The sequence below is a fragment of the Hypanus sabinus genome, chromosome 30, assembly GCF_030144855.1.
Source record: "Hypanus sabinus isolate sHypSab1 chromosome 30, sHypSab1.hap1, whole genome shotgun sequence".
Taxonomy (NCBI): domain Eukaryota; kingdom Metazoa; phylum Chordata; class Chondrichthyes; order Myliobatiformes; family Dasyatidae; genus Hypanus; species Hypanus sabinus.
The window spans coordinates 35,087,570-35,100,264 of record NC_082735.1 but is presented as its reverse complement, the minus strand read 5'-3'; the positions used below and the strand labels follow the sequence as shown (position 1 = coordinate 35,100,264).

Here is a 12,695-nt window from a genome sequence, read left to right as displayed (position 1 = left end):
GTAAGAAGAAATGCTTCTTTCTACCCTGTGGGAAGGATGCAAAACTAACTAGTCAAATAACGTAACCTAAGATTAAAGCGAGCGAGGTAAACACCCAAGGGGGAGAGGAATAAGAGACAATGTAAATAGATTCAGGGGTTCCCAACCTGGGGTCCACACGCTTCTTCGTAAACGGTAGGGGTCCACGGCATTAAAAATGGGGGAAACTCTGGATTAGCATCTGTAAAGTAAAAGTGGCTACCTACCCAGTACAACCAAGGATCAGCATGAGCAAAATACATAGATGGTCACGTAGCAATTAGCGCAAAGTTATTACAGCTCGGGATGTCAGAGTTCAATTCCTGCATCCCCTGTAAGGAGTCTGTCTTCCTCCAGGAACGTAAGAGTTTCCCTGGATCCTCTGGTTTCCTCCCACAGTCCAAAGACGTACTGCGTAGGTCATTGTAAATTGTCCTGTGATTAGGCTAGAGTTAAAATCGGGGTTGTCGGGGTAGAAGGACATGCTTGGTGCTGCAACGCTAAATAAGTAAATAAAACTTAGAATAAAGCATGAAATTAGAGGTGCATCTAATAAGTTTGCTGCTATAAAAGTAGACCAAGCAAACCTAATAAGGAATGATAACATGGATAATGAAGATTCATGGAGGGAGGGGATAACGGATTCCCTTTTTAAAAAAAAATGAGTAAGAAATAAGGGAACATGATATTTTGGTTCTAGCATTGCGTAACCAGTAGTAGTCAATGGGAGGTTTTGTAGGAGGGAAGGGTTAGTGGGTCTTTAGGGAACAGTGAAAATAATATTTTAGTTTCAGATAGCTAAAGCAACTTTGCTGAATAAATTGAACTGAGTAAATTGAGTATATAACTTGGTTGGAGAAACTAGATCAAGAGATATGACAGTAAACCAAGCTAAGATTTAAGAACAGGAGTAAATAGGAACAGGAATCGGCTACCTGCTCAGCCATCAATATCATCATGGCTGATCTGTCCCAGTCCCCAACTCCTCTTCTATGTCAGCTCCATTTTGCCTTCAATATTTCAAAAAATATATATTTATTCCTTCTTTCAGTAATTCCAGTGATCTGGCCTCAAAAACCTATAGGACTGAGAATTCTAGTGACTTACCATTACCTGAGAAAAATGCCTTAGTTTTCCTGACCATTCCCTTAATTTCACCATTTGAGACTCTTTCATTAGTGGAAATATTTCAACATCTATCATAGCATGTCATGTTAGGACCTTGTGCTTTAGAAAATAAAAACCTTTAATTTCCTAAACTCAGACCACAGTTCTTATTTTTCTTTCATCATTTGTGAGACAGTGGCACTGCCATCCCCATTGTTATCCAAGTGAATGGTTTTTTGATAGGCTCCAAGGTTAACATATCCTTTCTTACATGGTGCATAGTAGTTAGCCCAACACTGTTGCAGCTCGTGGCGTTTCAGAACTCAATTCCAACACCCTTACGTAAGGAGATTCTACGTCCCCCCTGTGGAATGCATGGATTTTCTCCAGATGCTCTAGTTTCCTCCCACAGTCCAAAGACATACTGGATAGGTTAACTGGTCATTGTAATTTGTCCCATGATTGGGCTTGGGTTAATCGGGTTTGTCGGGGTTGCTGGGGCAGCATGGCTTAAAGAGCCAGAAAGGCCTATATTGATAAATAAACATTAAAATTGTACATGATTCCAACTCTCACCTATAACCTGCACAACTGTATCAATCATTTATTTTAAAACTCAACCGCCCTGCAAATAGAAGCCTATATGTAATTTACCTTTTTTAATTACTTTATGTCTGCATGCTAATTTATATATGTTATACACAACATCCAGATCACCTCTGTACTTCAGAATCTCTGTACTTAGATAGTTGCCTCCCTTTTGATTTATTTATTTATTGAGATGTAGCTCGGAGTAGGCCTTGCTGCCTAGCGATCCCCCGATTTAACCCTAGCCTAATCATGAGACTGTTTACAATGACCAATTAACCTACCAACCGTTTTGTTTTTGGATTGTGGGAGGAAGCCACAGAGCACCTAGAAGAAGCACACATGGTCACAGGGAGAATGTACAAACTCCTTAAGACAACGATAGGAATTGAACCCTGGTCGCTGGTACTGTAAAAGTGCTGTGCTAACCACTACAGTATTGTTCCTCTTGCTGGGGTGCATTACCTCAGTTTTCTTCATTGATTTCCATTTGCCAAAGTATTCATTCATCCTATCAATAATCCTGCTGCAGAATCCAGACATTCTTTTTGCAATCTACTGTGCCATCAATCTTTGCATCATCTATAAACATGAATAGTTGCATTCTACCTATTTTGAGATCATTAACACAGATAATAAATAATCGGCCAAGTACCGATCCTTCCAGATGGCTGAGTGGAGATACACCTCTACCAAAGGAGGCACAAAGTGCTCCTTCCCTCCATCAGCCTGCAGGCCACCCTTGGGGAAGGTGTATCACCCCCCAAATCAAGTTCACATGAAGCCATAGGAGCAGGAGGTGGATGGTCATATGAGCAGCTGGTGCAACATCACAAGTCCTGGTTAAGCGACCAGACAATCTCTGAAGAGCATTGATAATGACTGCAATCGCCCATCTTGTAAAGACATTGCCTAGAAGGAGGCAATGGCAAACCACATCTGTAGCAAAATTTGCCAGGGACGATCATGGTCATGGAAAGACCATAATCCTCTACGTCATACGACATGGCACATCACAAACAAAATGATCCTTGGAGCATTACACTTGTTATCATCTTTCCAATAAAAAAAGATCCTTTACACCTACCCTTTGTAATACATGTGAAAATCAGTCTTCAATCCATGTAAAACATTCCTCCACCCAACCCCAATGCTATATGCTCCTATGCGCTTTGCTTTTGGTGGCAATTTATATGCTTTCTCAAAACCCAAATTAGGTTCACCTCTACTTTCTATCTTCAAAGAATTCTTTAAAGAGTATTGACAAATTACTTTTGTTTCTTAAAGCAAAATTGATTCGGTTTGCTTTCCCTTCAGTTCTCCAAATAACTACTTATTCTTTGATTATGGACTCCCAGAAACTTCCCAGTAACAGATGCAAGCTGATTGGTCAATAGTTCCTGCTATTCTTCTGCTTTTTTCATTTGCCATTTTCTCAACTGCTGGTACTCCCCCCTCAACCCAGTGAGGTACCAGGGAAGGTGTATTTGTGGAGGGCATCAGTGATTGTTCTCAGAGAAATATATTACAGAATCTAACTGGGATACAGGCAATTTTATCTTCATCTTCTGTCAGCACATAGCAACATCCAGGACAAATATTCTATTATGGGTAACCACACCCTTACAAGATATCCCTTTGACTTATTAACCTTTCCTCCTCCCTCTCTATTTTAAAACAAACTATTTTCTCTCCTTCCTAGTTTCAACTTGAAGCATTAATTCTGCTTCGCTCTCCATGGATATTGCTCGACCTGCTGAGTATTTCCAGTATTTCCACTTATTTTGAGATATTTTACATATCCTTTCGAATAGATCAACATGGCGAAGGCTTAACGTTGCTGCAGGTGTTGTGTGATGCGCTCTGTATGATATCGAACAATAACAAATCAGCAAACTGAGGATATGTAATTCTCGAATGCCATCTTTCAATGTCCTTGGCACAACTCTCTCACCTTCAAAGTGCAAAAGTTCAAAGTAGATTTATTATCAAAGTACATATATGTCACCATACACAACCCTGAGGTTTATTTTCCTGCGGGCATACTCAATACGTTTTCCAAATAATAACCAGAACAGAATCAATGAAAGACCGCCCAACCTGAGCTTTCAACAAGAGTGAAGAAGACAACTCATCAATAAATACAAATACAGAAAGAAAGAAATTAGAATAATAATAAACAAATAAGCAATAAATAGAGCTTCAAGTGCAACTTTACTGGTTCTCTAACATCAGCAGATACGGTGTGCCTGTGCCATTCCAAGAAGCAAAAATCACTTTGCCTTCACATCTCCAAAACACTCCTCTCTAATAACTTTGCACCAAGTCAGTGGTGAATGTTGGTAGCTTGGGTTGAGGCGTCTGATGTTGTGGCTCGCCAAGCTTGGCAATTAGCTTGCAGACATTTCATTGACTGGTGAGAAAACGTCTGCAAGCTAATGGCCAAGCTGACTGAGCACCGCAACATCAAACTTTGCATTTAATTTAATCAATTGTAATCAATTCATAAATACTCACACAAGTACCTGAGCATAGCCTGGTGAGTCACCTTTGCACATTCCATGCTGGCCCTTCTTGCGCCGATTAATTAAAAAGATTCTGAAGAGACTGAACCTTTTTGGTTCCTTTTCCATAATTTTGCCATTTAGCCCACCGGGACAAACAGCATAATAGACACACAAAAACACACACGCGCATAAAGAACTCAGCTTCAGGAGCTTCAGGAGAAATTGAAATGAAACATCTAACTATCTCTTGGCACAGGAAGGAAGCAGTCTGTAAAGCAACCCCAGATTCAGATAATATCACAGATTCAAGACAGTCTATTGGCTAGGCAGAGAGCAAATTTTAAACTGCACTGAATTTGCACATTTTACAACATGCACAAAGCCTTTTACAGTCATTAGTGAAGAGCAAATGCACAAGACAACTTGCTGCTACTCTGAAAGAATCTGAACACCTGAGTATTTGCAACAGAAATAAAGACCGCAGGCTTCCTATTTATACAACATCCTTACAGCAGCTGCATAAAAGCAAAACAGGAAGATTTTCTTTTTAACCTTTGTTCTTCAATTCTAAAGGTAATCAGAACTTCTTCATCTTTTTAATAAGTCTTTGCTGCAAACCATCATGATCATAATATTTGATATTCCAAGTCTTTCTTCATCTCTGTTTTAAACAACTAGCAAGATTGTTTGGAGTAAAAATTATAATTCTCCATTGACATTCCACCATCAGGATTATTCCAAGTACAAGTCACTGATCTCAAAGTTTCATATGCCTGTTCTAAACTTGTTAGTTGTAGTGCTTAATAGTTTTCATTGTCAATATGTGCTGTACCATATACACCCTATCCTCATTATATGCAGGGGATACGTTCCTCACAGTCGACGGATAGCATGGAAAATGCATAATGTGAATAATTATTTAAATGGAGAAAATAGGGATGCGTTCTGGAGGGCTTCCTGAATATGTCTTATCTGTAATTTATTCACATTTTCATACCAATACAACACAAAAGCAGTACCACAAGGCAAAATTCGTATTATATTTCATCAATTTAAGGCAATATTCAACATAATAAATTATAGAAAGTTATCATACTGGACCCTTAAGAGCATGGGGGTTTAGTGAATGCTAAACTAAAAAAGGCTTCATCTTACAGTCTCCTTCGACATTGTAACACATAAGCAGAGTCAGCCTATCCTTTGCTGCCTTGAAATCTGACAGAGTCTTTTCATCCTTACTTATGTAAGCGCGTTTTGGCATACGCTTTCAAAAAAGCCCGGTCTCATCTTCATTAAACAGCTGCTTTGGTGTGATGCCTAACTCAGCTAACACAGCCTGAAACTGCAAAGGGTAGTGTTCAGCAGCTTCTTGGTCAGTACTTGCTCACCACACACAAGTTGTAAAGCCTGTGACAATTAACAAACTTAGAAAACCATCCCCTACTTGCACTAAAGCTAACAATATCACTCAACAACTTCCTCACTAGCCTCTGAACAAAGGTGACCATAAATTTCCAAAGCTTTATCATGAAGATGATTGGAACAGAGTGTTGTTTTTTTTTCCTGTTTCATGCTCAATGTACAAATTCAACAAATTCTCATTTTTTGTCATAATCAGTTTGCGCACTTTGGTAACGATCTTTGAAGACACTTATGATGAATCAATCACTGTATTTTTTATTTTCTCAGCAATTTTCTCTATGTTTCTGATTGTGGACTCACTCAGGCCAAAGTAGTGTCCAAGAGCTTCACCTAACGCGGCCCTGTTTATAATTTCCAACTTTTTTTCAAGTGTTAAAGTGGTTCTCTGCTGCTTGGCTGATGGCCCAGGACTTGACATAGGACACTTAGGAGGCATAGTTAAATATTTCAAGCACAAAATCACTGCACCGTAGGTAATAACAACAGAAGTTTAAGAGCACAAGATCGCACATCCACACGCTGCCAAAACCAATGTGAGACTGGCAGGATTGAGACTGTGAGGTGTGCGCACATGACTTGTATTGGCAGGAAAGTGGTGCTTCTCATCCCAACAGCCTCGCATAACTGAGTTTTGGACGCATATAAGGAGAAGTTGGTAGAAATAGGTTCAACGCATAACTGTGAATTCACATTGTCTGAAGACGCATACAACAAGGATACGGTGTATGCGAGTGATCATGGTCTTAAGACCAGGATAGTTCCTGACAAATTTTTCTACATAAGTGGTTTGTCATTGCCTTCTTCTGGGCAATACCTTTACAAGACAGGTGACCCCCCAGTCATTACCAATACTATTCAGAGATTGTCTGTCTGGCATTAGTGGTCCTATAACTGCTCCCTGATACTCAAGCTACAGCCTTGCAGTCACCGTGATCACTGCAGCTCGCTGTGCCACTGTGGAACATCCCCCAGCCTAAAGAGCAGTATCAGTCCACGCGCACTGATCCTCATTATAAACCCATGCAATGCAGGTGGGAAGAAGGAAAAACTCCTACAGCGACAGAGAAGGGGAACCTCTACAGTCACCAATCGTACTGTCACTCACGAGGTCTCTTCTTCCCTCCTGATCTTTGCAAGCGAAGAACCAGCCATCATATCACCACAATATATGATATTGTCAAGAGATGTCGGTTCTCAAGCCAGGTTGAACCTCTCAGCAGAGGCAAAAGCAAAGTAGAAGTACAGATTTAACCAGAGTCTCTGGATGTACATTTTACCAAGATTAGAATTAGCTTCATTTGAAATAGAACTACAATTTTATATCACTTGGCTTTACTCTGTCTTGAACATCAGTTGTGTCCTTGCTTTTGTTGGTTGCACAATTTGGCTTTTTTCCCCTGCACATTGGGTGTCTGACAGTCTCCTTTTTTTGTAAAAACAGGTTTTACTGGGTTACTTTGTTTTGTCACCAACTATAAGGAGACAGGTCTCAAAGTTGTATATAAAATCAGAATCCGATTTGATATCACTGGCATATATTGTAAAACTTGTTAACTTTGTGGCAGCAGTACAATGCAATACACGATAAAAGAAAAAACTGTACAGACTTTAACTATAAACTGCAGGTAACCCAAAACTACCTTCTGCATATCTGCTACTTAAATATTTGAAACTGGCAATGCACAAAAATAACCTCCAGAATTTCAAACGCCGTGTAATACTAATTATTTCCAACACCCTGTACACATCAGTGTCAATGTCTTTTGTTAAAATTCTTCCTGTCTCATCTCAAACCCAATAACAAGGCTCATCACTCTGGGGGGTGGGGGGGGTCCTTCAAACAAAACAATTTCATCACAGGTTTTTAAAGAGATGTTAAGTAAAGCATTTTTCTTTTTATTTCCTTGTGCATTTGAACCAATAGCAACTGTATCAGCTAATCCTGTGGTAAGCAATTTCTCATAAACAATCATTTGCAGAAACCACAACCCAATTTCTGTAATTTATTCTAATTTGCGCATTAGCTAGTTTGCAAAGTAACATGCCAAGATTAACAATCCTACGTAGCCATAAACCCCCTCCCACCACTGCCAAGAGGACTGGCACCTTAGCTGGAGTCAGGGTTCTATGTTTTGGCTCTTAGTAGGGTCACCCATACCAAACAGGTCAAAGACTGAGAGGGGTCCACCGGGCCTCCTCGTTCAGGGGTGCAGCTGAGAGCCAACAACCTTGACTGGTAAAATAAAATTGTTATGGAAACAGCAAAGAAGAACCCTTTACACCTGTGTGAACTGTATGAAGACAGAGATGAAGGACCTTCACTGGTGCCTAAATGCCAACAGCACAACAGGCAGAAAGTTGCATTTGACACATGGTTTGTAAATCAGAGAGACAAAATTCAAAACACCGTATGAAAAGGAAATTGAGTCTTCTTTTGAACTTAAAGCTCAGAGCATTTGCTACAGAGTGAAAAGGATCTCAAAACAGAAGGTCGGAGTTACTCAGCATTGAAACTAGTCCACCAGACCACCACATCACTGCTGGCCATCCTTCCCATTTACTCTAATCCCACCTGCCTACACATCCCACTACATATCGATGTCAGCATGCATTTCAAGAGGACTAGAATATTAAAGCAAAAATGTAACGCTGAGGCTTTATAAAGCAATGGTGAGGCCTCATTGGCTCTTTACATGGCCTTGGATCACCTGGACAATATAAATACTCATATCAGGATGCTGTTTCTTGACTACAGCTCCGCATTTAATACAATCATTCCTACAGTTCTTAGTGAAAAGCTCCAGAACCTGGGTCTCTGTACCTCTCTCTGCAACTGGTTCCTCCACTTCTTAACCGGTCAACCACAATCTGTGCGTGGAAATAACACCTCCACCTTGCTGACAATCACCTCGGGTGTGTGCTTAGCCCACTGCTCTGCTCTCTCTACACCCACAACTGGGTGGCCAGGCACAGCTCAAATGGCGTTTATAAATTTGTTGATAATAGAACTACTGTTGGCAGAATTTCAGATGGTGACAAAAGGGCATACAGGAGTGAGATAGATCAGCTGGTTGGGTGCTGTCACAGCAACAACCTTGCTCTCAATGTCAGTAAGACCGAAGAGCTGACAGTGGACTTCAGAAACGGTAAGATCAGGGAATACACACCAGTCCTCATAGAGGGTGAATTGGATAGAGTGAGCAATTCCAAATTTCTAAGTGTCACTATCTCTGTGCATCCCGATCACCTCCTTACTCCCCATGTTCTCACTCCTTAACAAATTTAGCCTGTTTTCAGGATATAAACTTAATTTACACAAGAGCGAACTTTTTCCAATAAATAGAGAAGCACAAGCGTCAGAAATCCATAACCTCCCTTTTAAGGTGGTGAATAACCAATTTACTTACCTTGGTATCACAGTAACAAGGAATTATAAGCGTCCTTTTGGAGAAAATTTCACTAATTTGTTAAATCATACAAAACAGAGTCTAGCACAGTGGTCACCCCTGTACATGTCCCTGATGGGCTGAATTAATGTTGTCAAAATGAACATCCTTCCTAAATTATTATACCTTTTTCAATCCATACCAATTTTCATTCCTAAACTCTTCTTTGACTCATTAGACTCAGTCACATCATCCAAATTATGGAAGGGCAAGCGTCCCCGACTGAATAAAGTCCATCTTCAAAAATCTGAACGTGTTAGGGGCATGGCTCTGCCCAATTTCCACTTAAATTACTGGGCATCTGACATACGCTATCTCATCTTTTGGTCTCATTTCCACAGCAAATCTGACTGCCTAATATGGGTGGCAACGGAGCTGAACTCTGTTGAGAATTTCTCTATTTCTGCACTTCTTGGATCCGCACTCCCTCTTCTTACGCCTAAACCAATTGCTGATCCTGTGATCAGGCGCACCCTGAGAATATGGGTTCAGTTCAGAAAGTATAGTGGTCTTCATTGGCTTCTCTCTTTCAAGTCCTATTCTACATAATCACCGCTTCCAGCCTTCTATACATGATCCAAAATTTCAAGACTGGTACAGAAAGGGCATCAGGCGCTTTAAAGATCTTTTTATAGATAACTGCTTTGCATCATTTGAACAATTGTCTGCAAAGTTTAACTTACCCAACACTCATTTCTTCAAATACTTGCAAATTAGACATTTATCAGCCCTTTGTTGTCAAACTTCCCTGAGGCACCCGACACAAACGTTGATATGTTTCTCTGCATGAATCCATTGCGTGAAGGTCTAATATCTACTATTTGTGACAAGCTAGCGGTTCTGGGGCGAGCCTCCCTTGACAAAATTAAAATTGCCTGGGAGCAAGATTTAAATTTTTCACTGTCCGATGATGTATGGGATTCAGTTCTCAAGTTAGTTAACTCAACCTCTTTACGTGCTCGCCACCGCCTGTTACAGTTCAAGGTCATACAACAGGGCCCATTGGTCTAAAACTAAATTATCTCGCATTAACCCAGATGGTAATCCCTGCTGCGACAAACGCAAAAGGGACGAGACTTCCCTTATTCACATGTACTGGACATGCCCTAGCTTGGATAAATACTGGAAAGATGTTTTCCAAACTCTATCCCAAATACTTAATTACAATGTGGAACCTAACCCTTTGATTCCTCTTTCCGACACCTCCGGAGAAGGGGGGACACACCTAAGTCCGACCAAACGTCACATACTGTCTTTTGCCTCTCTTTTGGCCAGGCGCACAGTCTTACTCAGGTGGCGGGATGCCGCCCCGCCCACCCATGCTCAGTAGCTTAGGGACATCATCTCCAGTCTATACCTTGAGAAGATCCATTATTCAACTCTCGATTCGGACATAAAGTTCCAAAAGGTGTGGGGACCCTTTCTTGAATATTTTCAGAATTCCCAGCCAAACTGAAGATTTATCCCTTCTTCCTCTTCTCTGCACATAACTCCCTGACTTTCAGCATTCTCCGGTAAAATTCTACAAACTCAGATGTGTAAATACACCACAGTTTGAGTGTTAGAAAAATATACCTTCTCTATACCAATGCAGCTCTGTGGGGATAAAGGTTCTGTTTAACCCTTTTTGCCAATGCAATGATAGCTTGGAGATGGGAACTGGGAGGGGTAGGTCGGGACAGGGAGGCAACCAAAGCATGATCGGACTACGGGTGCATCTCTCTTATAGATGTGAATTGTACATTTGTTATCTACCGCACAAACTTCCTTTGTACTATGCTTTCTTGATTTAAAAAAAACAATAAAAATATTGCTGAGAAAAAAAATCTCTGCATCTAATCTGGACCCAACAAATTGATAGGCTATAAAGAAGGCACAACGGCAGCTATATTTCACTAGTTCAGCAGATCTGGTTTGTCACCAAAAACACATGAAAATTTCTACAGATGTACCGTGGAGAGTATTCTAACTGGCCGCATCACCGTCTGGTGTGGCGGGGGGAGGGTGCTACTGCACTGGATCAAAGCTGCAAAGAGTTGTGAACTTAGCTCCATCATGAACACGAGCCTCCAAGTATCCAGGACTTCTCAAAAAAGCGGTGTCTATCATTAAGGATACCCATCACCCAGGTCATGCTTGGATCTCATCAGGAAGGAGGTACTGAAGCCGGAAGGCACACACTCAATGATTCAGGAAGAGCTTCATGGGCCCGAGGTTGGGAACCCCTAACTCTAGACCCTGTTGTAATCTTAAACACCCTTCTTTACAATCCATTACACCACTACTTTTGGTATCATCTGCAAACTTACTAATTATGTCACCGGCATTTTCATTCAAATCATTAACATACCTGAACCAGCACCCACAGCTCAGCACTCCATCAATCACAGATCTCCAGCCTGAACAAACTATACCTGCTTCTGCATTTTGGCCCTTAGCACCAAACCAATCTTGTATACAATTGGCCAAACCTTTGACTCACTTGCTCTAACCTTCCAGACCAATTTACCATGCAGTATTTTGTCAAAGTCTTTGCTCAAGTCACACATGGATAATATCCTTTGTTTTGACCTGGTCAATCCTCTTCCAGGGCCTAGCAATCTCATCACTTGCTTCCAATCACATTCTAAAATATATCTGATCAGGCTCTGGGGATTTGTGTTTCAAAACATCAATACCTCCTCCTCAATAAGACAGAGGAACAGAGTTAGGCCATTTGGCTTATTGTCTACTCCACCATTCATTCTATTGTGGCTGCTTTAACCCTCTCAACCCTATCCTCCTTTCTTCTCCACATTACCTTTGATGCCCTAACTAATCAAGAACCCATCAACCTCCACTTCAAATATACCCAATGACTTGACCTCCAACAAACATCCTTGGCAATGAATTCCACAGATTCACCACCCTCTGGCTAAAGAAATTCCTTCTCATCTTTTCCAAATGGTGATCCCACTATTCTGAGGATGTGTCCTCTGGTCCCAGCCACTATAGGAAACATCCTCTCCACATTCAGTCCAATATTCAATAGATTTCAATGAGATCCTCCATCATTCTTCTAAACTCCTGTGAGTACAGATCCAGGGCCAGCAAATGCCCTCGTGTATTAACCCTTTTGTTTCTAGAATAATTCTTGTGAATTTCCTCTGAACCCTCTCCAATGCCAGCACTCCTTTTCTGAGATAAAACTGAACTGGTCTTGTAGGAGCTCTGAGAAAATCTTTCCCCTGCACTGAAGTTTGGCATAAATACAAGTGTTCGATAGAAGACAACGGTGCTAATGACTTCGTAGAACACGTGTGTAAACATTTTCAAAAGTATTCCAGGTTAACTCTAGAAATGGGCATGGCTGTTTTAATAAATTTGTTTTGTAAACAAGTTGCAACCTAGGTTAAATGAAAACATACACTGTTACTTGTGTGAGTTGAGAAAAGATAAGTACATATTGATAATACTCCAGGGTATCACTGCTTCCTCCCCTGAATTCACTGGTTTGCTCCAATTTTCATTAGTAAATAAAGACGAGAAGTATTCATTTAAGATCTTTCCCATTTCCCAAGCTCCATCATATCTGGAGGGATACCTCATGGCCTTCCAGTTCTATTTT

General features: G+C 40.8%; 1 protein-coding gene across 4 annotated transcripts in view; it reads right to left on the bottom strand.

Moving 5' to 3' along the window:
- The window catches only part of rps6ka1 (ribosomal protein S6 kinase a, polypeptide 1), a 172,012-nt gene that overhangs the window by 75,604 nt on the left and 83,713 nt on the right, over positions 1-12,695 (bottom strand). Inside the window, exon 1 of one of the 4 annotated variants that reach the window (XM_059954694.1) lies at positions 4,239-4,378. The exons of the other annotated variants lie outside the window; for them this stretch is intronic. Coding sequence (XP_059810677.1) covers positions 4,239-4,346 — 108 coding nt within the window. The 5' untranslated portion in view covers positions 4,347-4,378. Of the gene's footprint in view, positions 1-4,238; positions 4,379-12,695 lie in introns of those variants that run through there. 4 annotated transcript variants of the gene reach the window in all.